This window comes from Carcharodon carcharias, chromosome 23 (assembly GCF_017639515.1).
Source record: "Carcharodon carcharias isolate sCarCar2 chromosome 23, sCarCar2.pri, whole genome shotgun sequence".
In the NCBI taxonomy this organism is placed as follows: Eukaryota; Metazoa; Chordata; class Chondrichthyes; order Lamniformes; family Lamnidae; genus Carcharodon; species Carcharodon carcharias.
Window position 1 is genome coordinate 3,257,985 of NC_054489.1, and position 27,647 is coordinate 3,285,631.

The 27,647-nt window shown below is 57.4% G+C and overlaps 1 protein-coding gene across 4 annotated transcripts in view; it reads right to left on the bottom strand.

The window, feature by feature from the left end:
* The window catches only part of LOC121269076 (growth factor receptor-bound protein 7-like), a 293,792-nt gene that overhangs the window by 25,430 nt on the left and 240,715 nt on the right, over window positions 1-27,647 (bottom strand). For all 4 annotated transcript variants that reach the window (XM_041173519.1, XM_041173521.1, XM_041173520.1 and 1 more), the window contains one exon: window positions 3,021-3,179. In XM_041173519.1, the coding sequence (XP_041029453.1) occupies window positions 3,021-3,179 (159 nt within the window). The remainder of the gene's footprint in view (window positions 1-3,020; window positions 3,180-27,647) is intronic.

Sequence of the window (27,647 nt, forward strand, 5' to 3'; positions counted from 1 at the left end):
AGGTAGGCAGGGTCTCAGCAAAATCAGCTGAGCGCCCACTGACCTCTCAATGGCCAATTGAGACCATTGGCAGAGTCATTGAAATAATTAATGGACCTGCCCGTCCAACCTTAAGGCTGGTGGGGAGGCCAGGAGCCCCCCGGTGGGAATTAGAATAAGCATGAAACCTCATCCATGGGCGGTTTTAAAAAATGTTATTAAAGTTTTTAAAAAAGTTATGGCCACGTCCTAACTAATGTGACAGTGTCATGAGGGGACATGTCAGGGAGTTTTTTTTCTATTTTTAATAATTTGTACAGTGGAGCCGATCTCCCTGAGGCAGCACTTAGCCTCAGGGGGATGAGTGCACTCTTTCGTGTGCATGTGCAAAGGAGCGCACTCTCAGGTTTAGGGCTTCACCACCCCCCCCACCACCCCCCGCACAGGGTGACCACAACACATCCATGCGGACCTCACGCTGGACTGGCCTTAATTGGCTCACCCTTGTAAAATGGCCCCCTCTGTGCACCCACACTTCAACCTCCCCACCCCCAACGGGGGGAAAATCCTGCCCCTAGTCTTGATTCTTGATGCATTCTTAGGTTTTTTTCTCTCTGTCCCTTCCTGCCATTCTCCGGCCTTCATTTCCCATATTACTATGCTTCTCTCTTACCTGGTCTCTACTCTTTGATATACCACATCTTTCCATATCTGATCCCTTGCCCCCGCTACTTACTTCCCTTGTTATGTGGTTTGCAAGAACACTGATCCCATCACGGTTCAGGCGTAGACTGTCCCAACAGTACAGCCCCCACTTTCCCCAGTATTGGTGCCAGTGTCCTGCAAACCGGAACCCACTTCTCCCACACCAGTCTTTGAACCACGTGTTCATCTCTATAATTTTATTTACCCTATGCCAATTTGCGGCTCAGTTAAGAATCCAGAGATTACAACTTTTGAGTTTTTGCTTTTTAATTTAGTACCTATTTCCTCATACCCTCTATGCATAGCCTCTTTCCTAGTTCTACTTATGTTTTTAGTACCTACATGGACCACAACAACCGGATCCCCCCCCCCAATCACCACTGCAAGTTCATCTCCAGCCCTGAGCAGATTTTTAAAGTTCATTCACAGGATGTGGGCTTCGCTGGCTGGGCCAGCATTTATTACTCATTCCTAATTGCCCTTGAGAAGGTGGTGGTGAGCTGCCTTCTTGAACCGCTGCAGTCCATGTGGTGTAGGTACACCCACAGTGCTGTTAGGGAGGGAGTTCCAGGATTTTGACCCAGCGACAGTGAAGGAACGGCGATATATTTCCAAGTCAGGATGGTGAGTGACTGGGGGGGAATTTCCAGGTGGCGGTGTTCCCATCTATCTGCTACCCTTGTCCTTCTAAGTGGTAGCGGTCATTGGTTTGGAAGGTGCTGTCTAAGGAGCCTTGGTGAATTCCTGCAGTGCATCTTGTTGATGGTACACACTGCTGCTACTGTGTCAGCAGTGGAGGGAGTGAACATTTGTGGATGTGGAGTCAATCAAGCAGGCTGCTTTGTCTTGGACGATGTCAAGCTTCTTCAGTGTTGAGCTTCTTGAGCACTCATCCAGGCAAGTGGGGAGTAATCCAACACATTCCTGACTTGTGCTTTGTAGATGGTGGACAGGATTTGGGGAGTCAGGAGGTGAGTTACTCGCCGCTGGATTCCTAGCCTCTAACCTGCTCTTGTAGCCACAGTATTTATATGGCTAATCTAGTTCAGTTTCTAGTCAATGGTAACACCCAGGATGTTGATAGTGGGGGATTCAGCACTGGTAATGCCATTGAATGTTGAGGGGAGGTGGTTAGATTCTCTTACCTGACACTTGTATGGGGTAATGTTACTTTCCACTTACCACCCAAAGCCTGAATGTTGTCTAGGTCTTGCTGCATACGGATATGGACTGCTTCTAAAAAAGTCTACCTCTTTGACTAAGTTTTTGATCACCTGTGCTAATAGCTCCTCAAGTGAATCAGTGTCAATTTTTTTTTGGTTAGCACTTCTTGAAATGGCTTGTGACATTTTACTATATTAAAGGTGCCATTTGAATACATGTTGCTGTTGAGATGACTTGGCTGTAGCTCAAATAGACAATTTTACAGGCGATGCAAGAAGAGAGACATGTGCGGGTTTATGTACACAAACAGTTGAAAATGGCAGGTTCAGAAGCTTGATAAAAAAGCACAGGAAATCCTTGGCTTTATTAATAGAGGCACAGAATACAAAAGCAAGGAAATTATGAAGAACTTTTATAAAATATTGGTTAGGCCTGGGTAGCACAGTTAGGGAGGTTGTCAAGGCCCCAGAAACATGCAGAGGAGATTGACTAGAGTGACATCTGTTATGTAAATAGGCTGGAGAATCTGGATTGTTCTCATCTGAGTGGAGAAGGTTTAAAGGAGATTTAATATTGGGATTCAAAACCATGAACAATTTTGATAGAGTAAATAAGAAGAAATGGTTTCTAGTTTCCTCCCACCAATTTACCCCCCCAAACTGCCCCCTGTCTGATTTATCCCCTGGTATTGCTCTGGCCTGATTTAACCCCCGCCCAATTTAATCCCCACCCGATCTAACTACAACTAGATTCATCCCCATCTGATTTACACGCCACTGATTTACCCCTACCCGATTTATCCTCTGATATACTCCCCCAATTTACACAGATTTAAGATAATTGGTAAAAGAAGTAGAGAGGAAATAAAAATATATCTTATTCAGCAAGTTGCTGTGCTCTGGAATGCGCTGCCTGAAAGGGCAGTGGAAGCAGATTCAACAGTAACGTTCAAAAGGATAAATAATAACCTGAGAAATACTTGAAAGGAAAGAAACTTGCAGGATATGAGAAATGAGCAGGGGTGGAGGACAGGAGGTGGTGTATTGAAGGCTAATTGGAAAGCTCTCCAAAGAGCCGGCACAGGCACGATGGGCTGAATGGCCTCCTTCTGTGCTGTATCATTTTATGACCCAAGCAATTCTTCTTCCCCATCAGAAATATCTGTCAAACACCTGAACAGCTTGCAGCAGAGACCCTGTGACCGGGATCCATACCCTCCAAGCGTGTGCCTCCTCCTCTGCCACTGACAAGGCTTCCTTTGGATTCTCAATCACTCGGCCCGTACATCCTGAGAAATCCATGGGGACCAGGCAATTCTCTGAAACATTCCTCTGTGACAGAGGTGAAGGAATGGGAACACTGTCAGTCACGTGTATGGAGACAGCTGTCACTCACCATGCAGTCTGAAACATTCCTACTGATACTCGCATGTCTGAACACATAGCCCAATGTAACAAGGAAATTCGACACTGTCTTCACAGGGTCCCAGTGTCACTCAGCACTGGTGGTGGCACAAATGACACATTTATCATACCCTCCCACCAATTTACCCCTCCAAATTGCCCCCCTGTCTGATTTATCCCCTGGTATTGCTTTGGCCTGATTTAACCCCCGCCCAATTTAATCCCCACCCGATCTAACTACAACTAGATTCATCCCCATCTGATTTACACGCCACTGATTTACCCCTACCCTCTTTATCCTCTGATATGCTCCCCCAATTTACCCCAGCCTGATTTAACCCCAACCAGATTTATCCCCATCTAATTTTCCTTTGAAATGAATTCCACTGTTCAGTCCTCTGGCCCAAGACTGTCTCTCACAGAGTGAATTGACAGGCTATTCAGCCAAAGGAGCTTCACAGAAATCCCAATTCTGTCCTCATCCAACATCCCTACCCTATTCCTCATGACCCTCCACACACACAAACGCACCTAGCACCTCCCCCACCAAACATATACACACACCCCTATTCCACACCACACACACCCACTCACACCCACAAATACAGTCACTCACTCCCACTCACACGCAAACACACAAACCCACACACTCACACATACACAGAGACACACACACCCTACCCCACCTCACACATACCCACTCACTCACCACTAACCCCCACACACATTTACTTACCTCCACTAACCCACTGTGCCCCCACACACACACTTTCACCCCTCCCCAAACACACACACACTCACACACACACTCCTCATCCCTAAGTGCACCGACCGAGCTGAGCTGAGAGGTTGAAGCTAGACAGTGTGGTTCAGTCTCAGGTTCATTCCCTGAACAACTGCTGCAGTTTGCTTATTTTAGTGATGTAAAGGATTTATGTTGGTGAGAAATCGCTGAGTTCAGAGAGATTTCAAATTACCCGTCATTTCTGAAATGTAATAAATGTAAAACGTGATGTTCCATCAATTTCACACAACTGGTAGAAGTGAAACTGAGAAAGCACAAAAACAGAAAACGGTTTCTCAATAATCAAATGATTCTGGAAATTATTATATAATCAGGCTGAGTGTTGACAGGTGCATCGCTGTGTCTGGGGTTCAGGGGCTGTGTCTGGGGTTCAGGGGCTGTGTCTGGGGTTCAGGGGCTGTGTCTGGGGTTCTGGGGGATTGTCTGGGGTTCAGGAGCTGTGTCTGGGGTTCAGGGGCTGTGTCTGGGGTTCAGGGGCTGTGTCTGGGATTCTGAGGCTGTGTCTGGGGTTCAGGGGCTGTGTCTGGGGTTCTGGGGGATTGTCTGGGGTTCAGGAGCTGTGTCTGGGGTTCAGGGGCTGTGTCTGGGGTTCAGAGGCTGCATCTGGGATTCTGAGGCTGTGACAGGGGTTCAGGGGCTGTGCCTGGGGTTCAGGGGCTGTGTCTGGGGTTCAGGGGCTGTGTCTGGGGTTCAGGGGCTGTGTCTGGGATTCTGAGGCTGTGTCTGGGGTTCAGGGGCAGTGTCTGGGGTTCAGGGGCAGTGTCTGGGGTTCTGGGGGATTGTCTGGGGTTCAGGGGCTGTGTCTGGGGTTCAGGGGCTGTGTCTGGGGTTCAGGGGCTGTGTCTGGGGTTCAGAGGCTGCGTCTGGGATTCTGAGGTTGTGTCTGAGGTTCAGGGGCTGTGTCTCGGGTTCAGGGGCTGTGTCTGGGGTTCTGGGGGTTTGTCTGGGGTTCAGAGGTTGTGTCGGGGTTTCAGAGGCTGTGTCTGGGGTTTAGGGGTTGCATCTGGAATTCAGGGGCTGCGTCTGGGGTTCAGAGATTGTGTCTGGGATTCAGGGGTTGTGTCTGGGGTTCCGAGTCTGTGTCTGGGGTTCAGAGTCTGTGTCTGGGGTTCAGAGGCTGTGTCTGGGGTTCAGAGGCTGTGTCTGGGGTTCAGAGGCTGTGACTGGGGTTCAGGGGCTGTGTCTGGGGTTCAGGGGCTGTGTCTGGGGTTCAGAGGCTGTGTCTGGGGTTCAGGGGCTGTGTCTGGGGTTCCGAGTCTGTCCCTGGGTTTCAGGGGCTGCGTCTGGGGCTAAGTGGCTGTGTTTGTGGTTCAGAGGCTGTGTCTGGGGTTCAGAGGCTGTGTCCGCGGTTCAGAGACTGTGTCTTGTGTTCAGGGGCTGCATCTGGGATTCAGGGGATGCGTCTGGGATTCAGGGGCAGTGTCTGGGGTTAAGTGGCTGTGTTTGGGGTTCAGGGGCTGTGTCTGGGGTTCAGGGGCTGTGTCTGGGGTTCAGGGGCTGTGTCTGGGGTTCTGGGGGATTGTCTGGGGTTCAGGGGCTGTGTCTGGGGTTCAGGGGCTGTGTCTGGGATTCTGAGGCTGTGTCTGGGGTTCAGGGGCTGTGTCTGGGGTTCTGGGGGATTGTCTGGGGTTCAGGGGCTGTGTCTGGGGTTCAGGGGCTGTGTCTGGGGTTCAGAGGCTGCATCTGGGATTCTGAGGCTGTGACAGGGGTTCAGGGTCTGTGTCTGGGGTTCAGGGGCTGTGCCTGGGGTTCAGGGGCTGTGTCTGGGGTTCAGGGGCTGTGTCTGGGGTTCAGGGGCTGTGTCTGGGGTTCAGGGGCTGTGTTTGGGATTCTGAGGCTGTGTCTGGGGTTCAGGGGCTGTGTCTGGGGTTCAGGGGCTGTGTCTGGGGTTCTGGGGGATTGTCTGGGGTTCAGGGGCTGTGTCTGGGGTTCAGGGGCTGTGTCTGGGGTTCAGAGGCTGCATCTGGGATTCTGAGGTTGTGTCTGAGGTTCAGGGGCTGTGTCTTGGGTTCAGGGGCTGTGTCTGGGGTTCTGGGGGTTTGTCTGTGGTTCAGAGGTTGTGTCGGGGTTTCAGAGGCTGTGTCTGGGGTTTAGGGGTTGCATCTGGAATTCAGGGGCTGCGTCTGGGATTCAGGGGTTGTGTCTGGGTTTCCGAGTCTGTGTCTGGGGTTCAGAGTCTGTGTCTGGGGTTCAGAGGCTGTGTCTGGGGTTCAGAGGCTGTGTCTGGGGTTCAGAGGCTGTGTCTGGGGTTCAGAGGCTGTGACTGGGGTTCAGGGGCTGTGTCTGGGGTTCAGGGGCTGTGTCTGGGGTTCAGAGGCTGTGTCTGGGGTTCAGGGGCTGTGTCTGGGGTTCCGAGTCTGTCCCTGGGTTTCAGGGGCTGCGTCTGGGGCTAAGTGGCTGTGTTTGTGGTTCAGAGGCTGTGTCTGGGGTTCAGAGGCTGTGTCCGGGGTTCAGAGACTGTGTCTTGTGTTCAGGGGCAGCATCTGGGATTCAGGGGATACGTCTGGGATTCAGGGGCAGTGTCTGGGGTTAAGTGGCTGTGTTTGGGGTTCAGGGGCTGTGTCTGGGGTTAAGTGGCTGTGTTTGGGATTCAGGGGCAGTGTCTGGGGTTAAGTGGCTGTGTTTGGGGTTCAGGGGCTGTGCCTGGGGTTCAGAGGCTGTGTCCGGATTTCAGGGGCTGCATCTGGGAGGGGCTGCGTCTGGGGTTCGGAGACTGCGTCTGGGGTTAAGTGGCTGTGTCCGGGGTTCAGGGGCTGCATCTGGGTTTCAGGGGCTGCGCCAGGGGTTCAGAGTCTGTGTCTGGGGTTCAGAGTCTGTGTCTGAGATTCAGTGCCTGTGTCTGGGGTTCAGTGGCTGTGTCTGGGGTTCAGAGGCTGTGTCTGAGATTCAGTGCCTGTGTCTGGGGTTCAGTGGCTGTGTCTGGGGTTCAGAGTCTGTGTCTGAGATTCAGGGGTTGTGCCTGGGGTTCAGAGGCTGTGACAGGGGTTCAGGGACTGACCCTGGGGTTCAGGGGCTGTGCCTGGGGTTCGGAGGCTGTGTCTGGGGTTCAGGGGTTGTGTCTGGGGTCTAGGTGTTGTGTCTGGGTTTCAGGGGCTGCGTCTGGGGTTCAGAGGCTGTGACAGGGGTTCAGGGACTGACCCTGAGGTTCAGGGACTGACCCTGAGGTTCAGGGACTGACCCTGGGGTTCAGGGGCTGTGTCTGGGGTTCAGGGGTTGTGTCTGGGTTTCAGAGGCTGTGTCTGGGGTTCAGGGACTGACCCTGGGGTTCAGGGGCTGTGTCTGGGGTTCAGGGGCTGTGTCTGGGGTTCAGGGGCTGTGCCTGGGGTTCAGGGGCTGTGCCTGGGGTTCAGGGGTTGTGCCTGGGGTTCAGGGGCTGTGTCTGGGGTTCAGGGGCTGTGTCTCGGATTCAGGGGCTGTGTCTGGGGTTCAGGGGCTGTGTCTGAGGTTCAGGGGCTGTGCTTGGGGTTTAGAGGCTGCATCTGGGACTCAGGGGCTGCGTCTGGGGTTCAGAGACTGTGCCTGGGTTTCAGAGGCTGTGTCTGGGGTCCAGGGACTGTGCCTGGGGTTCAGGGACTGTGCCTGGGGTTCAGGGGCTGTGCCTGGGGTTCAGGGGTTGTGTCTGGGGTTCAGAGGCTGTGTCTGGGGTTCAGGGGTTGTGTCTGGGGTTCAGAGGCTGCATCTGGGATTCAGGGGCAGTGTCTGGGGTTCAGAGGCTGTGTATGGGGTTCAGGGGCTGCGTCTGGGTTTACTTGGCTGTGTCCGGGGTTCAGGGGCTGCATCTGGGATTCTAGGGCTGCGCCAGGGGTTCAGAGTCTGTGTCTGGGGTTCAGTGGCTGTGTCCGGGGTTCAGGGGCTGCGTTAGGTGTTCAGAGGTTGTGTCTGGGATTCAGGGCCTGTGTCTGGGGTTAAGTGGCTGTGTTTGGGGTTCAGAGGCTGTGTCTGGGTTTCTGAGGCTGTGCCTGGGGTTCAGGGGCTGTGCCTGGGGGTCAGGGGCTGCGCCTGGGGTTCAGGGGTTGTGTCTGGGGTTCAGGGGCTGTGTCTGGGGTTCAGGGGCTGTGTCTGGGGTTCAGGGGCTGTGCCTGGGGTTCAGGGGTTGTGTCTGGGGTTCAGGGGTTGTGTCTGGGGTTCAGGGGCTGCGTCTGGGGTTCAGAGACTGTGTCTGGGGTTCAGAGGCTGTGTCTGGGGTTCAGGGATTGTGCCTGGGGTTCAGAGGCTGTGCCTGGGGTTCAGAGGTTGTGTCTGGGGTTCAGAGGCTGTGTCTGGGGTTCAGGGATTGTGCCTGGGGTTCAGAGACTGTGTCTGGGGTTCAGAGGCTGTGTCTGGGGTTCAGGGATTGTGCCTGGGGTTCAGAGGCTGTGTCTGGGGTTCGGGGTTGTGTCTGGGGTTCAGGGGCTGTGTCTGGGGTTCTGGGGGATTGTCTGGGGTTCAGGGGCTGTGTCTGGGGTTCAGGGGCTGTGTCTGGGGTTCAGAGGCTGCATCTGGGATTCTGAGGTTGTGTCTGAGGTTCAGGGGCTGTGTCTTGGGTTCAGGGGCTGTGTCTGGGGTTCTGGGGGTTTGTCTGTGGTTCAGAGGTTGTGTCGGGGTTTCAGAGGCTGTGTCTGGGGTTTAGGGGTTGCATCTGGAATTCAGGGGCTGCGTCTGGGATTCAGGGGTTGTGTCTGGGTTTCCGAGTCTGTGTCTGGGGTTCAGAGTCTGTGTCTGGGGTTCAGAGGCTGTGTCTGGGGTTCAGAGGCTGTGTCTGGGGTTCAGAGGCTGTGTCTGGGGTTCAGAGGCTGTGACTGGGGTTCAGGGTCTGTGTCTTGGGTTCAGGGGCTGTGTCTGGGGTTCAGAGGCTGTGTCTGGGGTTCAGGGGCTGTGTCTGGGGTTCCGAGTCTGTCCCTGGGTTTCAGGGGCTGCGTCTGGGGCTAAGTGGCTGTGTTTGTGGTTCAGAGGCTGTGTCTGGGGTTCAGAGGCTGTGTCCGGGGTTCAGAGACTGTGTCTTGTGTTCAGGGGCAGCATCTGGGATTCAGGGGATACGTCTGGGATTCAGGGGCAGTGTCTGGGGTTAAGTGGCTGTGTTTGGGGTTCAGGGGCTGTGTCTGGGGTTAAGTGGCTGTGTTTGGGATTCAGGGGCAGTGTCTGGGGTTAAGTGGCTGTGTTTGGGGTTCAGGGGCTGTGCCTGGGGTTCAGAGGCTGTGTCCGGATTTCAGGGGCTGCATCTGGGAGGGGCTGCGTCTGGGGTTCGGAGACTGCGTCTGGGGTTAAGTGGCTGTGTCCGGGGTTCAGGGGCTGCATCTGGGTTTCAGGGGCTGCGCCAGGGGTTCAGAGTCTGTGTCTGGGGTTCAGAGTCTGTGTCTGAGATTCAGTGCCTGTGTCTGGGGTTCAGTGGCTGTGTCTGGGGTTCAGAGGCTGTGTCTGAGATTCAGTGCCTGTGTCTGGGGTTCAGTGGCTGTGTCTGGGGTTCAGAGTCTGTGTCTGAGATTCAGGGGTTGTGCCTGGGGTTCAGAGGCTGTGACAGGGGTTCAGGGACTGACCCTGGGGTTCAGGGGCTGTGCCTGGGGTTCGGAGGCTGTGTCTGGGGTTCAGGGGTTGTGTCTGGGGTCTAGGTGTTGTGTCTGGGTTTCAGGGGCTGCGTCTGGGGTTCAGAGGCTGTGACAGGGGTTCAGGGACTGACCCTGAGGTTCAGGGACTGACCCTGAGGTTCAGGGACTGACCCTGGGGTTCAGGGGCTGTGTCTGGGGTTCAGGGGTTGTGTCTGGGTTTCAGAGGCTGTGTCTGGGGTTCAGGGACTGACCCTGGGGTTCAGGGGCTGTGTCTGGGGTTCAGGGGCTGTGTCTGGGGTTCAGGGGCTGTGCCTGGGGTTCAGGGGCTGTGCCTGGGGTTCAGGGGTTGTGCCTGGGGTTCAGGGGCTGTGTCTGGGGTTCAGGGGCTGTGTCTCGGATTCAGGGGCTGTGTCTGGGGTTCAGGGGCTGTGTCTGAGGTTCAGGGGCTGTGCTTGGGGTTTAGAGGCTGCATCTGGGACTCAGGGGCTGCGTCTGGGGTTCAGAGACTGTGCCTGGGTTTCAGAGGCTGTGTCTGGGGTCCAGGGACTGTGCCTGGGGTTCAGGGACTGTGCCTGGGGTTCAGGGGCTGTGCCTGGGGTTCAGGGGTTGTGTCTGGGGTTCAGAGGCTGTGTCTGGGGTTCAGGGGTTGTGTCTGGGGTTCAGAGGCTGCATCTGGGATTCAGGGGCAGTGTCTGGGGTTCAGAGGCTGTGTATGGGGTTCAGGGGCTGCGTCTGGGTTTACTTGGCTGTGTCCGGGGTTCAGGGGCTGCATCTGGGATTCTAGGGCTGCGCCAGGGGTTCAGAGTCTGTGTCTGGGGTTCAGTGGCTGTGTCCGGGGTTCAGGGGCTGCGTTAGGTGTTCAGAGGTTGTGTCTGGGATTCAGGGCCTGTGTCTGGGGTTAAGTGGCTGTGTTTGGGGTTCAGAGGCTGTGTCTGGGTTTCTGAGGCTGTGCCTGGGGTTCAGGGGCTGTGCCTGGGGGTCAGGGGCTGAGCCTGGGGTTCAGGGGTTGTGTCTGGGGTTCAGGGGCTGTGTCTGGGGTTCAGGGGCTGTGTCTGGGGTTCAGGGGCTGTGCCTGGGGTTCAGGGGTTGTGTCTGGGGTTCAGGGGTTGTGTCTGGGGTTCAGGGGCTGCGTCTGGGGTTCAGAGACTGTGTCTGGGGTTCAGAGGCTGTGTCTGGGGTTCAGGGATTGTGCCTGGGGTTCAGAGGCTGTGCCTGGGGTTCAGAGGTTGTGTCTGGGGTTCAGAGGCTGTGTCTGGGGTTCAGGGATTGTGCCTGGGGTTCAGAGACTGTGTCTGGGGTTCAGAGGCTGTGTCTGGGGTTCAGGGATTGTGCCTGGGGTTCAGAGGCTGTGTCTGGGGTTCGGGGTTGTGTCTGGGGTTCAGGGGTTGTGTCTGGGGTTCAGAGGCTGTGTCTGGGGTTCAGGGGTTGTGTCTGGGGTTCAGAGGCTGTGTCTGGGGTTCAGGGGTTGTGTCTGGGGTTCAGAGGCTGTGTCTGGGGTTCAGAGGCTGTGTCTGGGGTTCAGAGGCTGTGTCTGGTGTTCAGGGGTTGTGTCTGGGGTTCAGAGTCTGTGTCTGGGGTTAATTGGCTGTGTCCGGGGTTCAGGGGCTGCATCTGGGATTCTAGGGCTGCGCCAGGGGTTCAGAGTCTGTGTCTGGGGTTCAGTGGCTGTGTCCGGGGTTCAGGGGCTGTGTTAGGTGTTCAGAGGTTGTGTCTGAGATTCAGGGCCTGTGTCTGGGGTTAAGTGGCTGTGTTTGGGGTTCGGAGGCTGTGTCTGGGTTTCTGAGGCTGTGCCTGGGGTTCCGAGTCTGTGTCTGAGATTCAGGGGTTGTGTCTGGGGTTCAGAGGCTGTGTCTGGGATTCAGAGGCTGTGTCTGGGGTTCAGAGGCTGTGACTGGGGTTCAGTGACTGACCCTGGGGTTCAGGGACTGTGTCTGGGGTTCAGAGGCTGTGACAGGGGTTCAGGGGCTGTGTCTGGGGTTCAGGGGCTGTGTCTGGGGTTCAGGGGTTGTGTCTGGGGTTCAGAGACTGTGTCTGGGGTTAAGTGGCTGTGTTTGTGGTTCAGGGGCTGTGTCTGGGTTTCAGGGGCTGTGTCTGGGGTTCCGAGTCTGTCCCTGGGTTTCAGAGACTGTGTCTGGGGTTAAGTGGCTGTGTTTGTGGTTCAGGGTCTGTGTCTGGGGTTCAGAGGCTGTGTCTGGGGTTAAGTGGCTGTGTCTGGGCTTCAGAGGCTGTGTCTGGGTTTCTGATGCTGTGTCTGGGGTTCAGGGGTTGTTTCTGGGGTTCAGAGGCTGTGTCTGGGTTTCAGGGGCTGCGCCAGGGGTTCAGAGTCTGTGTCTGGGGTTCAGTGGCTGTGTCTGGGGTTCAGAGGCTGTGCCTGGGGTTCAGAGTCTGTGTCTGGGGTTCAGAGGCTGTGCCTGGGGTTCAGAGGCTGTGCCTGGGGTTCAGAGTCTGTGTCTGGGGTACAGTGGCTGTGTCCGGGGTTCAGGGGCTGCGTTAGGTGTTCAGAGGTTGTGTCTGGGATTCAGGGCCTGTGTCTGGGGTTAAGTGGCTGTGTCTGGGGTTCAGAGGCTGTGTCTGGGTTTCTGAGGCTGTGCCTGGGGTTCAGGGGCTGTGTCTGGGGGTCAGGGGCTGTGTCTGGGGTTCAGGGGCTGTGTCAGGGGTTCAGGGGCTGTGTCTAGGGTTCAGGGGCTGTGTCTGGGGTTCAGGGGCTGTGCCTGGGGTTCAGGGGTTGTGTCTGGGGTTCAGAGGCTGCATCTGGGATTCAGGGGCTGCGTCTGGGGTTAAGTGGCTGTGTCTGGGGTTCAGAGTCTGTGTCTGGGGTTCAGAGTCTGTGTCTGAGATTCAGGGCCTGTGTCTGGGGTTCAGAGGTTGTGTCCGGGGTTCAGGGGCTGCGTTAGGTGTTCAGAGGTTGTGGCTGGGATTCAGGGCCTGTGTCTGGGGTTCAGGGGCTGTGTCTGGGCTTCAGAGTCTGTGCCTGGGGTTCAGAGGTTGTGTCTGGGTTTCAGGGGCTGCGTCTGGGGTTCAGAGGTTGTGTCTGGGATTCAGGGGCTGTGTCTGGGGTTCAGAGGCTGTGACAGGGGTTCAGGGACTGACCCTGGGGTTCAGGGGCTGTGTCTGGTGTTCTGGGGGTTTGTCTGGGGTTCAGAGGTTGTGTCGGGGTTTCAGAGGCTGTGTCTGGGGTTTAGGGGTTGCATCTGGAATTCAGGGGCTGTGCCTGGGGTTCAGGGGCTGTGTCTGGGGTTCAGAGGTTGTGTCTGGGTTTCAGAGGCTGTGCCTGGGGTTCAGAGTCTTTGCCTGGGCTTCAGAGTCTGTGTCTGGGGTTCAGGGGCTGCGTCTGAGGTTCAGAGGTTGTGTCTGGGATTCAGGGGCTGTGCCTGGGGTTCAGGGGCTGTGTCTGGGGTTAAGTGGCTGTGTTTGGGGTCAGAGGCTGTCCTTGGGGTTCAGAGGCTGCGTCTGGGTATCTGAGGCTGTGTCTGGGGTTCAGGGATTGTGCCTGGGGTTCAGGGGTTGTGTCTGGGTATCAGAGGTTGTTTCTGGGGTTCAGGGGCTGTGTCTGGGGTTCAGGGGCTGTGTCTGGGGTTCAGAGGCTGTGTCTGGGGTTCAGGGACTGTGTCTGGGGTTCAGAGGTTGTTTCTGGGGTTCAGGGGCTGTGTCTGGGGTTCAGGGGCTGCGTCTGGGTTTCAGAGACTGTGTCTGGGGTTCAGAGGCTGTGTCTGGGTTTCTGAGGGTTTGTCTGGGGTTCAGAGGTTGTGTCTGGGTTTCAGAGGCTGTGTCTGGGGTTAAGTGGCTGTGTCTGGGGTTCAGAGGCTGTGTCTGGGTTTCTGAGGCTGTGCCTGGGGTTCAGGGGCTGTGTCTGGGGGTCAGGGGCTGTGTCTGGGGTTCAGGGGCTGTGTCAGGGGTTCAGGGGCTGTGTCTGGGGTTCAGGGGCTGTGTCTGGGGTTCAGGGGTTGTGTCTGGGGTTCAGGGGCTGTGCCTGGGGTTCAGGGGTTGTGTCTGGGGTTCAGAGGCTGCATCTGGGATTCAGGGGCTGTGTCTGGGGTTAAGTGGCTGTGTCTGGGGTTCAGAGTCTGTGTCTGGGGTTCAGAGTCTGTGTCTGAGATTCAGGGCCTGTGTCTGGGGTTCAGAGGTTGTGTCCGGGGTTCAGGGACTGTGTCTGGGTTTCTGAGGGTTTGTCTGGGGTTCAGAGGCTGTGTCTGGGGTTCAGAGTCTGTGTCTGAGGTTCAGAGTCTGTGTCTGGGTTTCAGGGGCTGCGTCTGGGGTTCAGAGTCTGTGTCTGGGTTTCAGGGGCTGTGTCTGAGATTCAGGGCCTGTGTCCGGGGTTCAGGGGCTGTGTCTGGGCTTCAGAGTCTGTGCCTGGGGTTCAGAGGCTGTGTCTGGGTTTCAGGGGCTGCGTCTGGGGTTCAGAGGTTGTGTCTGGGATTCAGGGGCTGTGTCTGGGGTTCAGAGGCTGTGACAGGGGTTCAGGGACTGACCCTGGGGTTCAGGGGCTGTGTCTGGTGTTCTGGGGGTTTGTCTGGGGTTCAGAGGTTGTGTCGGGGTTTCAGAGGCTGTGTCTGGGGTTTAGGGGTTGCATCTGGAATTCAGGGGCTGTGCCTGGGGTTCAGAGACTGTGTCTGGGGTTCAGAGACTGTGTCTGGGGTTCAGAGGCTGTGCCTGGGGTTCCGAGTCTGTGTCTGGCGTTCAGAGGCTGTGTCTGGGGTTCAGGGGCTGTGTCTGGGGTTCAGGGGCTGTGTCTGGGGTTCAGAGGTTGTGTCTGGGTTTCAGAGGCTGTGCCTGGGGTTCAGAGTCTTTGCCTGGGCTTCAGAGTCTGTGTCTGGGATTCAGGGCCTGTGTCCGGGGTTCAGGGGCTGTGTCTGGGCTTCAGGGGCTGTGCCTGGGGTTCAGAGGTTGTGTCTGGGTTTCAGGGGCTGCGTCTGGGGTTCAGAGGTTGTGTCTGGGATTCAGAGGCTGTGTCTGGGGTTCAGAGGCTGTGACAGGGGTTCATGGACTGACCCTGGGGTACAGGGGCTGTGTCTGGTGTTCTGGGAGTTTGTCTGGGGTTCAGAGGTTGTGTCGGGGTTTCAGAGGCTGTGTCTGGGGTTCAGAGGCTGTGTCTGGGTTTCTGAGGGTTTGTCTGGGGTTCAGAGGTTGTGTCTGGGTTTCAGAGGCTGTGTCTGGGGTTCAGAGGCTGTGTCTGGGGTTCAGAGTCTGTGTCTGGGGTTCAGAGTCTGTGTCTGGGTTTCAGGGGCTGTGTCTGAGATTCAGGGGCTGTGTCTGGGGTTCAGAGTCTGTGTCTGGGGTTCAGAGGCTGTGTCTGGGTTTCAGAGGCTGTGTCTGGGTTTCAGAGGCTGTGTCTGGGGTTCAGAGGTTGTGCCTGGTGTTCAGGGGCTGTGTCTGGGGTTCAGAGGCTACATCTGGCATTCAGGGGCTGTGTTTGGGGTTCAGGGGCTGTGTCTGAGATTCAGGGCCTGTGTCCGGGGTTCAGGGGCTGTGTCTGGGCTTCAGAGTCTGTGCCTGGGGTTCAGAGGTTGTGTCTGGGTTTCAGGGGCTGCGTCTGGGGTTCAGAGGCTGTGTCTGGGATTCAGAGGCTGTGTCTGGGGTTCAGAGGCTGTGACAGGGGTTCAGGGACTGACCCTGGGGTACAGGGGCTGTGTCTGGTGTTCTGGGGGTTTGTCTGGGGTTCAGAGGTTGTGTCGGGGTTTCAGAGGCTGTGTCTGGGGTTCAGAGGCTGTGTCTGGGCTTCTGAGGGTTTGTCTGGGGTTCAGAGGTTGTGTCTGGGTTTCAGAGGCTGTGTCTGGGGTTCAGAGGCTGTGTCTGGGGTTCAGAGTCTGTGTCTGGGGTTCAGAGTTTGTGTCTGGTTTTCAGGGGCTGTGTCTGAGATTCAGGGGCTGTGTCTGGGGTTCAGAGTCTGTGTCTGGGGTTCAGAGGCTGTGTCTGGGTTTCAGAGGCTGTGTCTGGGGTTCAGAGGTTGTGCCTGGTGTTCAGGGGCTGTGTCTGGGGTTCAGAGGCTACGTCTGGCATTCAGGGGCTGTGTTTGGGGTTTAGAGGCTGCATCTGGGATTCAGGGGCTGCGTCTGGGGTTCAGAGGCTGTGTATGGGGTTCAGAGACTGCGTCTGGGGTTCAGAGACTGCGTCTGGGGTTCAGCGGCTGCATCTGGAATTCAGGGGCAGTGTCTGGGGTTCAGGGTCTGTGTCTGGGTTTCAGAGGTTGTGTCTGGGGTTCAGAGGCTGTGCCTGGGGTTCAGGGGCTGTGTCTGGGGTTAAGTGGCTGTGTTTGGGGTTCAGAGGCTGTGTCTGGGGTTCAGGGGCTGTGCCTGGGGTTCAGAGTCTGTGTCTGAGATTTAGGGGCTGTGCTTGGGGTTTAGAGGCTGCATACGGGAGTCACGGGCTGCGTCTGGGGTTCAAGGGCTGCGTCTGGGATTCAGGGGCAGTGTCTGGGGTTAAGGGGCAGTGTCTGGAGTTAAGAGGCTGTGTCTGGGGTTCAGGGGCTGTGTCTGGGGTTCAGGGGCTGTGTCTGGGGTTCAGGGGTTGTGTCTGGGGTTCAGGGGCTGCGTCTGGGGTTCAGAGACTGTGTCTGGGGTTCAGGGGCTGCATCTGGAATTTAGGGGCTGTGTCTGGGGTTCAGAGGCTGTGTCTGGGGTTCAGGGATTGTGCCTGGGGTTCAGAGGCTGTGCCTGGGGTTCAGGGGTTGTGTCTGGGGTTCAGAGGCTGTGTCTGGGGTTCAGGGGTTGTGTCTGAGGTTCAGAGGTTGTGTCTGGGATTCAGGGGCTGTGCCTGGGGTTAAGTGGCTGTGTTTGGGGTCGGAGGCTGTCCTTGGGGGTCAGAGACTGCGTCTGGGTATCTGAGGCTGTGTCTGGGGTTCAGGGATTGTGCCTGGGGTTCAGGGGTTGTGTCTGGGTATCAGAGGTTGTTTCTGGGGTTCAGGGGCTGTGTCTGGGGTTCAGGGGTTGTGTCTGGGGTTCAGAGGCTGTGTCTGGGGTTCAGGGGCTGTGTCTGGGGTTCAGGGGCTGTGTCTGGGTTTCAGAAACTGTGTCTGGGGTTCAGAGGCTGTGCCTGGGTTTCTGAGGGTTTGTCTGGGTTTCAGAGGTTGTGTCTGGGTTTCAGAGGCTGTGTCTGGGGTTCAGAGGCTGTGTCTGGGGTTCAGAGTCTGTGTCTGAGGTTCAGAGTCTGTGTCTGGGTTTCAGGGGCTGTGTCTGAGATTCAGGGCTGTGTTTGGGGTTCAGAGTCTGTGCCTGGGGTTCAGAGGCTGTGTCTGGGTTTCAGAGGCTGTGTCTGGGGTTCAGAGGTTGTGTCTGGGGTTCAGGGGCTGCGTCTGGGGTTCAGAGGTTGTGTCTGGAATTCAGGGGCTGTGTCTGGGGTTCAGGGGCTGCGTCTGGGGCTCAGAGGTTGTGCCTGGTGTTCAGGGGCTGTGTCTGGGGTTCAGAGGCTACGTCTGGGGTTCAGAGGCTGTGTATGGGGTTCAGAGACTGCGTCTGGGGTTCAGAGACTGCGTCTGGCGTTCAGCGGCTGCATCTGGAATTCAGGGGCTGTGCCTGGGGTTCAGGGGCTGTGTCTGGGGTTAAGTGGCTGTGTTTGGGGTTCAGAGGCTGTGTCTGGGGTTCAGGGGCTGTGCCTGGGGTTCAGAGTCTGTGTCTGAGATTTAGGGGCTGTGCTTGGGGTTTAGAGGCTGCATACGGGATTCACGGGCTGCGTCTGGGGTTCAAGGGCTGCGTCTGTGATTCAGGGGCAGTGTCTGGGGTTAGGAGGCTGTGTCTGGGGTTCAGTGGCTGTGTCTGGGGTACAGGGGCTGCGTCTGGGGTTCAGAGACTGTGTCTGGGGTTCAGGGGCTGTGCCTGGGGTTCAGGGGTTGTGTCTGGGGTTCAGAGGCTGCATCTGGGATTCAGGGGCTGTGTCTGGGGTTAAGTGGCTGTGTCTGGGGTTCAGAGTCTGTGTCTGGGGTTCAGAGTCTGTGTCTGAGATTCAGGGCCTGTGTCTGGGGTTCAGAGGTTGTGTCCGGGGTTCAGGGGCTGCGTTAGGTGTTCAGAGGTCGTGGCTGGGATTCAGGGCCTGTGTCTGGGGTTCAGGGGCTGTGTCTGGGCTTCAGAGTCTGTGCCTGGGGTTCAGAGGTTGTGTCTGGGTTTCAGGGGCTGCGTCTGGGGTTCAGAGGTTGTGTCTGGGATTCGGGGCTGTGTCTGGGGTTCAGAGGCTGTGACAGGGGTTCAGGGACTGACCCTGGGGTTCAGGGGCTGTGTCTGGTGTTCTGGGGGTTTGTCTGGGGTTCAGAGGTTGTGTCGGGGTTTCAGAGGCTGTGTCTGGGGTTTAGGGGTTGCATCTGGAATTCAGGGGCTGTGCCTGGGGTTCAGGGGCTGTGTCTGGGGTTCAGAGGTTGTGTCTGGGTTTCAGAGGCTGTGCCTGGGGTTCAGAGTCTTTGCCTGGGCTTCAGAGTCTGTGTCTGGGGTTCAGGGGCTGCGTCTGAGGTTCAGAGGTTGTGTCTGGGATTCAGGGGCTGTGCCTGGGGTTCAGGGGCTGTGTCTGGGGTTAAGTGGCTGTGTTTGGGTTCAGAGGCTGTCCTTGGGGTTCAGAGGCTGCGTCTGGGTATCTGAGGCTGTGTCTGGGGTTCAGGGATTGTGCCTGGGGTTCAGGGGTTGTGTCTGGGTATCAGAGGTTGTTTCTGGGGTTCAGGGGCTGTGTCTGGGGTTCAGGGGCTGTGTCTGGGGTTCAGAGGCTGTGTCTGGGGTTCAGGGACTGTGTCTGGGGTTCAGAGGTTGTTTCTGGGGTTCAGGGGCTGTGTCTGGGGTTCAGGGGCTGCGTCTGGGTTTCAGAGACTGTGTCTGGGGTTCAGAGGCTGTGTCTGGGTTTCTGAGGGTTTGTCTGGGGTTCAGAGGCTGTGTCTGGGGTTCAGAGTCTGTGTCTGAGGTTCAGAGTCTGTGTCTGGGTTTCAGGGGCTGCGTCTGGGGTTCAGAGTCTGTGTCTGGGTTTCAGGGGCTGTGTCTGAGATTCAGGGCCTGTGTCCGGGGTTCAGGGGCTGTGTCTGGGCTTCAGAGTCTGTGCCTGGGGTTCAGAGGTTGTGTCTGGGTTTCAGGGGCTGCGTCTGGGGTTCAGAGGTTGTGTCTGGGATTCAGGGGCTGTGTCTGGGGTTCAGAGGCTGTGACAGGGGTTCAGGGACTGACCCTGGGGTTCAGGGGCTGTGTCTGGTGTTCTGGGGGTTTGTCTGGGGTTCAGAGGTTGTGTCGGGGTTTCAGAGGCTGTGTCTGGGGTTTAGGGGTTGCATCTGGAATTCAGGGGCTGTGCCTGGGGTTCAGAGACTGTGTCTGGGGTTCAGAGACTGTGTCTGGGGTTCAGAGGCTGTGCCTGGGGTTCCGAGTCTGTGTCTGGCGTTCAGAGGCTGTGTCTGGGGTTCAGGGGCTGTGTCTGGGGTTCAGAGGTTGTGTCTGGGTTTCAGAGGCTGTGCCTGGGGTTCAGAGTCTTTGCCTGGGCTTCAGAGTCTGTGTCTGGGGTTCAGGGGCTGCGTCTGAGGTTCAGAGGTTGTGTCTGGGATTCAGGGGCTGTGCCTGGGGTTCAGGGGCTGTGTCTGGGGTTAAGTGGCTGTGTTTGGGGTCAGAGGCTGTCCTTGGGGTTCAGAGGCTGCGTCTGGGTATCTGAGGCTGTGTCTGGGGTGCAGGGTTTGTGCCTGGGGTTCAGGGGTTGTGTCTGGGTATCAGAGGTTGTTTCTGGGGTTCAGGGGCTGTGTCTGGGGTTCAGGGGCTGTGTCTGGGGTTCAGAGGCTGTGTCTGGGGTTCAGGGACTGTGTCTGGGGTTCAGAGGTTGTTTCTGGGGTTCAGGGGCTGTGTCTGGGGTTCAGGGGCTGCGTCTGGGTTTCAGAGACTGTGTCTGGGGTTCAGAGGCTGTGTCTGGGTTTCTGAGGGTTTGTCTGGGGTTCAGAGGTTGTGTCTGGGTTTCAGAGGCTGTGTCTGGGGTTCAGAGGCTGTGTCTGGGGTTCAGAGTCTGTGTCTGAGGTTCAGAATCTGTGTCTGGGTTTCAGGGGCTGCGTCTGGGGTTCAGAGTCTGTGTCTGGGTTTCAGGGGCTGTGTCTGGGGTTCAGAGTCTGTGTCTGGGGTTCAGAGGCTGTGTCTGGGTTTCAGAGGCTGTGTCTGGGGTTCAGAGGTTGTGTCTGGGGTTCAGGGGCTGCGTCTGGGGTTCAGGGGCTGCGTCTGGGTTTCAGAGACTGTGTCTGGGGTTCAGAGGCTGTGTCTGGGTTTCTGAGGGTTTGTCTGGGGTTCAGAGGTTGTGTCTGGGTTTCAGAGGCTGTGTCTGGGGTTCAGAGGCTGTGTCTGGGGTTCAGAGTCTGTGTCTGAGGTTCAGAGTCTGTGTCTGGGTTTCAGGGGCTGCGTCTGGGGTTCAGAGTCTGTGTCTGGGTTTCAGGGGCTGTGTCTGAGATTCAGGGCCTGTGTCCGGGGTTCAGGGGCTGTGTCTGGGCTTCAGAGTCTGTGCCTGGGGTTCAGAGGTTGTGTCTGGGTTTCAGGGGCTGCGTCTGGGGTTCAGAGGTTGTGTCTGGGATTCAGAGGCTGTGTCTGGGGTTCAGAGGCTGTGACAGGGGTTCAGGGACTGACCCTGGGGTACAGGGGCTGTGTCTGGTGTTCTGGGGGTTTGTCTGGGGTTCAGAGGTTGTGTCGTGGTTTCAGAGGCTGTGTCTGGGGTTCAGAGGCTGTGTCTGGGTTTCTGAGGGTTTGTCTGGGGTTCAGAGGTTGTGTCTGGGTTTCAGAGGCTGTGTCTGGGGTTCAGAGGCTGTGTCTGGGGTTCAGAGTCTGTGTCTGGGGTTCAGAGTCTGTGTCTGGGTTTCAGGGGCTGTGTCTGAGATTCAGGGGCTGTGTCTGGGGTTCAGAGTCTGTGTCTGGGGTTCAGAGGCTGTGTCTGGGTTTCAGAGGCTGTGTCTGGGGTTCAGAGGTTGTGCCTGGTGTTCAGGGGCTGTGTCTGGGGTTCAGAGGCTACGTCTGGCATTCAGGGGCTGTGTTTGGGGTTCAGGGGCTGTGTCTGAGATTCAGGGCCTGTGTCCGGGGTTCAGGGGCTGTGTCTGGGCTTCAGAGTCTGTGCCTGGGGTTCAGAGGTTGTGTCTGGGTTTCAGGGGCTGCGTCTGGGGTTCAGAGGTTGTGTCTGGGATTCAGAGGCTGTGTCTGGGGTTCAGAGGCTGTGACAGGGGTTCAGGGACTGACCCTGGGGTACAGGGGCTGTGTCTGGTGTTCTGGGGGTTTGTCTGGGGTTCAGAGGTTGTGTCGGGGTTTCAGAGGCTGTGTCTGGGGTTCAGAGGCTGTGTCTGGGTTTCTGAGGGTTTGTCTGGGGTTCAGAGGTTGTGTCTGGGTTTCAGAGGCTGTGTCTGGGGTTCAGAGGCTGTGTCTGGGGTTCAGAGTCTGTGTCTGGGGTTCAGAGTCTGTGTCTGGGTTTCAGGGGCTGTGTCTGAGATTCAGGGGCTGTGTCTGGGGTTCAGAGTCTGTGTCTGGGGTTCAGAGGCTGTGTCTGGGTTTCAGAGGCTGTGTCTGGGTTTCAGAGGCTGTGTCTGGGGTTCAGAGGTTGTGCCTGGTGTTCAGGGGCTGTGTCTGGGGTTCAGAGGCTACATCTGGCATTCAGGGGCTGTGTTTGGGGTTCAGGGGCTGTGTCTGAGATTCAGGGCCTGTGTCCGGGGTTCAGGGGCTGTGTCTGGGCTTCAGAGTCTGTGCCTGGGGTTCAGAGGTTGTGTCTGGGTTTCAGGGGCTGCGTCTGGGGTTCAGAGGTTGTGTCTGGGATTCAGAGGCTGTGTCTGGGGTTCAGAGGCTGTGACAGGGGTTCAGGGACTGACCCTGGGGTACAGGGGCTGTGTCTGGTGTTCTGGGGGTTTGTCTGGGGTTCAGAGGTTGTGTCGGGGTTTCAGAGGCTGTGTCTGGGGTTCAGAGGCTGTGTCTGGGTTTCTGAGGGTTTGTCTGGGGTTCAGAGGTTGTGTCTGGGTTTCAGAGGCTGTGTCTGGGGTTCAGAGGCTGTGTCTGGGGTTCAGAGTCTGTGTCTGGGGTTCAGAGTCTGTGTCTGGGGTTCAGAGTCTGTGTCTGGGTTTCAGGGGCTGTGTCTGAGATTCAGGGGCTGTGTCTGGGGTTCAGAGTCTGTGTCTGGGGTTCAGAGGCTGTGTCTGGGTTTCAGAGGCTGTGTCTGGGGTTCAGAGGTTGTGCCTGGTGTTCAGGGGCTGTGTCTGGGGTTCAGAGGCTACGTCTGGCATTCAGGGGCTGTGTTTGGGGTTTAGAGGCTGCATCTGGGATTCAGGGGCTGCGTCTGGGGTTCAGAGGCTGTGTATGGGGTTCAGAGACTGCGTCTGGGGTTCAGAGACTGCGTCTGGGGTTCAGCGGCTGCATCTGGAATTCAGGGGCAGTGTCTGGGGTTCAGGGTCTGTGTCTGGGTTTCAGAGGTTGTGTCTGGGGTTCAGAGGCTGTGCCTGGGGTTCAGGGGCTGTGCCTGGGGTTCAGGGGCTGTGTCTGGGGTTAAGTGGCTGTGTTTGGGGTTCAGAGGCTGTGTCTGGGGTTCAGGGGCTGTGCCTGGGGTTCAGAGTCTGTGTCTGAGATTTAGGGGCTGTGCTTGGGGTTTAGAGGCTGCATACGGGATTCACGGGCTGCGTCTGGGGTTCAAGGGCTGCGTCTGGGATTCAGGGGCAGTGTCTGGGGTTAAGGGGCAGTGTCTGGAGTTAAGAGGCTGTGTCTGGGGTTCAGGGGCTGTGTCTGGGGTTCAGGGGCTGTGTCTGGGGTTCAGGGGTTGTGTCTGGGGTTCAGGGGCTGCGTCTGGGGTTCAGAGACTGTGTCTGGGGTTCAGGGGCTGCATCTGGAATTTAGGGGCTGTGTCTGGGGTTCAGGGATTGTGCCTGGGGCTCAGAGGCTGTGCCTGGGGTTCAGGGGTTGTGTCTGGGGTTCAGAGGCTGTGTCTGGGGTTCAGGGGTTGTGTCTGAGGTTCAGAGGTTGTGTCTGGGATTCAGGGGCTGTGTCTGGGGTTAAGTGGCTGTGTTTGGGGTCGGAGGCTGTCCTTGGGGGTCAGAGACTGCGTCTGGGTATCTGAGGCTGTGTCTGGGGTTCAGGGATTGTGCCTGGGGTTCAGGGGTTGTGTCTGGGTATCAGAGGTTGTTTCTGGGGTTCAGGGGCTGTGTCTGGGGTTCAGGGGTTGTGTCTGGGGTTCAGAGGCTGTGTCTGGGGTTCAGGGGCTGTGTCTGGGGTTCAGGGGCTGTGTCTGGGTTTCAGAAACTGTGTCTGGGGTTCAGAGGCTGTGCCTGGGTTTCTGAGGGTTTGTCTGGGTTTCAGAGGTTGTGTCTGGGTTTCAGAGGCTGTGTCTGGGGTTCAGAGGCTGTGTCTGGGGTTCAGAGTCTGTGTCTGAGGTTCAGAGTCTGTGTCTGGGTTTCAGGGGCTGTGTCTGAGATTCAGGGGCTGTGTTTGGGGTTCAGAGTCTGTGCCTGGGGTTCAGAGGCTGTGTCTGGGTTTCAGAGGCTGTGTCTGGGGTTCAGAGGTTGTGTCTGGGGTTCAGGGGCTGCGTCTGGGGTTCAGAGGTTGTGTCTGGAATTCAGGGGCTGTGTCTGGGGTTCAGGGGCTGCGTCTGGGGCTCAGAGGTTGTGCCTGGTGTTCAGGGGCTGTGTCTGGGGTTCAGAGGCTACGTCTGGGGTTCAGAGGCTGTGTATGGGGTTCAGAGACTGCGTCTGGGGTTCAGAGACTGCGTCTGGCGTTCAGCGGCTGCATCTGGAATTCAGGGGCTGTGCCTGGGGTTCAGGGGCTGTGTCTGGGGTTAAGTGGCTGTGTTTGGGGTTCAGAGGCTGTGTCTGGGGTTCAGGGGCTGTGCCTGGGGTTCAGAGTCTGTGTCTGAGATTTAGGGGCTGTGCTTGGGGTTTAGAGGCTGCATACGGGATTCACGGGCTGCGTCTGGGGTTCAAGGGCTGCGTCTGTGATTCAGGGGCAGTGTCTGGGGTTAAGAGGCTGTGTCTGGGGTTCAGTGGCTGTGTCTGGGGTACAGGGGCTGCGTCTGGGGTTCAGAGACTGTGTCTGGGGTTCAGGGGCTGTGCCTGGGGTTCAGGGGTTGTGTCTGGGGTTCAGGGGCTGCGTCTGTGGTTCAGAGACTGTGTCTGGGGTTCAGGGGCTGCGTCTGGGGTTCAGAGACTGTGTCTGGGGTTCAGAGGCTGTGTCTGGGATTCAGGGATTGTGCCTGGGGTTCAGGGGTTGTGTCTGGGGTTCAGAGGCTGTGTCTGGGGTTCAGGGGCTGTGTCTGGGGTTCAGGGGTTGTGTCTGGGGTTCAGGGGTTGTGTCTGGGGTTCAGAGGCTGTGTCTGGGGTTCAGGGGTTGTGTCTGGGGTTCAGAGGCTGTGTCTGGGGTTCAGGGGTTGTGTCTGGGGTTCAGAGGCTGTGTCTGGGGTTCAGGGGTTGTGTCTGGGGTTCAGAGGCTGTCCCTGGGGTTCAGGGGTTGTGTCTGGGGTTCAGAGGCTGTGTCTGGGGTTCAGAGGCTGTGCCTGGGGTTCAGTGGCTGTGTCTGGGGTTCAGTGGCTGTGTCCGGGGTTCAGGGGCTGCGTTAGGTGTTCAGAGGTTGTGTCTGGGATTCAGGGCCTGTGTCTGGGGTTAAGTGGCTGTGTTTGGGGCTCGGAGGCTGTGTCTGGGTTTCTGAGGCTGTGTCTGGGTTTCCGAGTCTGTGTCTGAGATTCAGGGGTTGTGTCTGGGGTTCAGAGGCTGTGACTGGGGTTCAGTGACTGACCCTGGGGTTCAGGGACTGTGTCTGGGGTTCAGGGGCTGTGTCTGAGGTTCAGGGGCTGCGTCTGGGGTTCAGAGGCTGTGTATGGGGTTCAGAGGCTGCGTCTGGGGTTCAGAGACTGCGTCTGGGGTTCAGCGGCTGCATCTGGAGTTCAGGGGCAGTGTCTGGGTTTCAGGGTCTGTGTCTGGGTTTCAGAGGTTGTGTCTGGGGTTCAGAGGCTGTGCCTGGGGTTCAGGGGCTGTGTCTGGGGTTAAGTGGCTGTGTTTGGGGTTCAGAGGCTGTGTCTGGGGTTCAGGGGCTGTGCCTGGGGTTCAGAGTCTGTGTCTGAGTTTTAGGGGCTGTGCTTGGGGTTTAGAGGCTGCATACGGGATTCACGGGCTGCGTCTGGGGTTCAAGGGCTGCGTCTGTGATTCAGGGGCAGTGTCTGGGGTTAAGGGGCAGTGTCTGGGGTTAAGAGGATGTGTCTGGGGTTCAGGGGCTGTGTCTGGCGTTCAGGGGCTGTGTCTGGGGTTCAGGGGCTGTGCCTGGGGTTCAGGGGTTGTGTCTGGGGTTCAGGGGCTGCGTCTATGGTTCAGAGACTGTGTCTGGGGTTCAGGGGCTGCGTCTGGGGTTCAGAGACTGTGTCTGGGGTTCAGAGGCTGTGTCTGGGGTTCAGGGATTGTGCCTGGGGTTCAGGGGTTGTGTCTGGGGTTCAGAGGCTGTGTCTGGGGTTCAGGGACTGTGTCTGTTGTTCAGGGGTTGTGTCTGGGGTTCAGGGGTTGTGTCTGGGGTTCAGAGGCTGTGTCTGGGGTTCAGGGGTTGTGTCTGGGGTTCAGAGGCTGTGTCTGGGGTTCAGGGGTTGTGTCTGGGGTTCAGAGGCTGTCCCTGGGGTTCAGTGGTTGTGTCTGGGGTTCAGAGGCTGTCCCTGGGGTTCAGGGGTTGTGTCTGGGGTTCAGAGGCTGTGTCTGGGGTTCAGGGGTTGTGTCTGGGGTTCAGGGGTTGTGTCTGGGGTTCAGGGGTTGTGTCTGGGGTTCAGAGGCTGTGTCTGGGGTTCAGGGATTGTGCCTGGGGTTTAGAGGTTGTGTCTGGGGTTCAGAGGCTGTGTCTGGGGTTCAGAGGCTGTGTCTGGGGTTCAGTGGTTGTGTCTGGGGTTCAGGGGTTGTGTCTGGGGTTCAGAGGCTGTGTCTGGGGTTCAGGGGTTGTGTCTGGGGTTCAGAGGCTGTGTCTGGGGTTCAGGGGTTGTGTCTGGGGTTCAGAGGCAATGTCTGGGGTTCAGGGGTTGTGTCTGGGTTTCAGAGGCTGTCCCTGGGGTTCAGGGGTTGTGTCTGGGGTTCAGAGGCTGTGTCTGGGGTTCAGAGGCTGTGCCTGGGGTTCAGTGGCTGTGTCTGGGGTTCACTGGCTGTGTCCGGGGTTCAGGGGCTGCGTTAGATGTTCAGAGGTTGTGTCTGGGATTCAGGGCCCGTGTCTGGGGTTAAGTGGCTGTGTTTGGAGTTCGGAGGCTGTGTCTGGGTTTCTGAGGCTGTGTCTGGTGTTCCGAGTCTGTGTCTGAGATTCAGGGGTTGTGTCTGGGGTTCAGAGGCTGTGTCTGGGGTTCAGGGGTTATGTCTGGGGTTCAGAGGCTGTCCCTGGGGTTCAGGGGTTGTGTCTGGGGTTCAGAGGCTGTGTCTGGGGTTCAGAGGCTGTGCCTGGGGTTCAGAGTCTGTGTCTGGGGTTCAGTGGCTGTGTCCGGGGTTCAGGGGCTGTGTCCGGGGTTCAGGGGCTGCGTTAGGAGTTCAGAGGTTGTTTCTGGGATTCAGGGCCTGTGTCTGGGGTTAAGTGGATGTGTTTGGGGTTCGGAGGCTGTGTCTGGGTTTCTGAGGCTGTGGTCTGGGGTTCCGAGTCTGTGTCTGAGATTCAGGGGTTGTGTCTGGGGTTCAGAGGCTGTGACTGGGGTTCAGTGACTGACCCTGGGGTTCAGGGACTGTGTCTGGGGTTCAGGGGCTGTGTCTGAGGTTCAGGGGTTGTGTCTGGGGTTCAGAGACTGTGTCTGGGGTTAAGTGGCTGTGTTTGTGGTTCAGGGGCTGTGTCTGGGTTTCAGGGGCTGTGTCTGGGGTTCCGAGTCTGTCCCTGGGTTTCAGAGACTGTGTCTGGGGTTAAGTGGCTGTGTTTGTGGTTCAGGGGCTGTGTCTGGGGTTCAGAGGCTGTGTCTGCGGTTAAGTGGCTGTGTCTGGGCTTCAGAGGCTGTGTCTGGGTTTCTGATGCTGTATCTGGGGTTCAGGGGTTGTGTCTGGGGTTCAGAGGCTGTGCCTGGGTTTCAGGGGCTGCGCCAGGGGTTCAGAGACTGTGTCTGGGGTTCAGTGGCTGTGCCTGGGGTTCAGAGGCTGTGCCTGGGGTTCAGAGTCTGTGTCTGGGGTTCAGTGGCTGTGTCCGGGGTTCAGGGGCTGCGTTAGGTGTTCAGAGGTTGTGTCTGGGATTCAGGGCCTGTGTCTGGGGTTCAGAGGCTGTGTCTGGGGTTCAGAGGCTGTGTCTGGGTTTCTGAGGCTGTGCCTGGGGTTCAGGGGCTGTACCTGGGGTTCAGGGGCTGTACCTGGGGGTCAGGGGCTGTGTCTGGGGTTCAGAGGCTGTGCCTGGGGTTCAGGGGATGTGTCTGGGGTTCAGAGGCTGCATCTGGGATTCAGGGGCTGCGTCTGGGGTTAAGTGGCTGTGTCTGGGGTTCAGAGTCTGTGTCTGGGGTTCAGAGTCTGTGTCTGAGATTCAGGGCCTGTGTCTGGGGTTCAGAGGTTGTGTCCGGGGTTCAGGGGCTGCGTTAGGTGTTCAGAGGTTGTGGCTGGGATTCAGGGCCTGTGTCCGGGGTTCAGGGGCTGTGTCTGGGCTTCAGAGTCTGTGCCTGGGGTTCAGAGGTTGTGTCTGGGGTTCAGGGGCTGCGTCTGGGGTTCAGAGGTTGTGTCTGGGATTCAGGGACTGACCCTGGGGTTCAGGGGCTGTGTCTGGGGTTCTGGGGGTTTGTCTGGGGTTCAGAGGCTGTGTCAGGGGTTCAGGGACTGACCCTGGGGTTCAGGGGCTGTGTCTGGGGTTCAGGGGCTGTGTCTGGGGTTCTGGGGGTTTGTCTGGGGTTCAGAGGTTGTGTCGGGGTTTCAGAGGCTGTGTCTGGGGTTTAGGGGTTGCATCTGGAATTCAGGGGCTGTGTCTGGGGTTCAGGGACTGACCCTGGGGTTCAGGGGCTGTGCCTGGGGTTCAGAGACTGTGTCTGGGGTTCAGAGACTGTGTCTGGGGTTCAGTGGCTGTGTCTGGGGTTCAGAGGCTGTGTCTGGGGTTCAGAGGCTGTGCCTGGGGTTCAGAGTCTGTGTCTGGGGTTCAGTGGCTGTGTCCGGGGTTCAGGGGCTGCGTTAGGTGTTCAGAGGTTGTGCCTGGGATTCAGGGCCTGTGTCTGGGGTTAAGTGGCTGTGTCTGG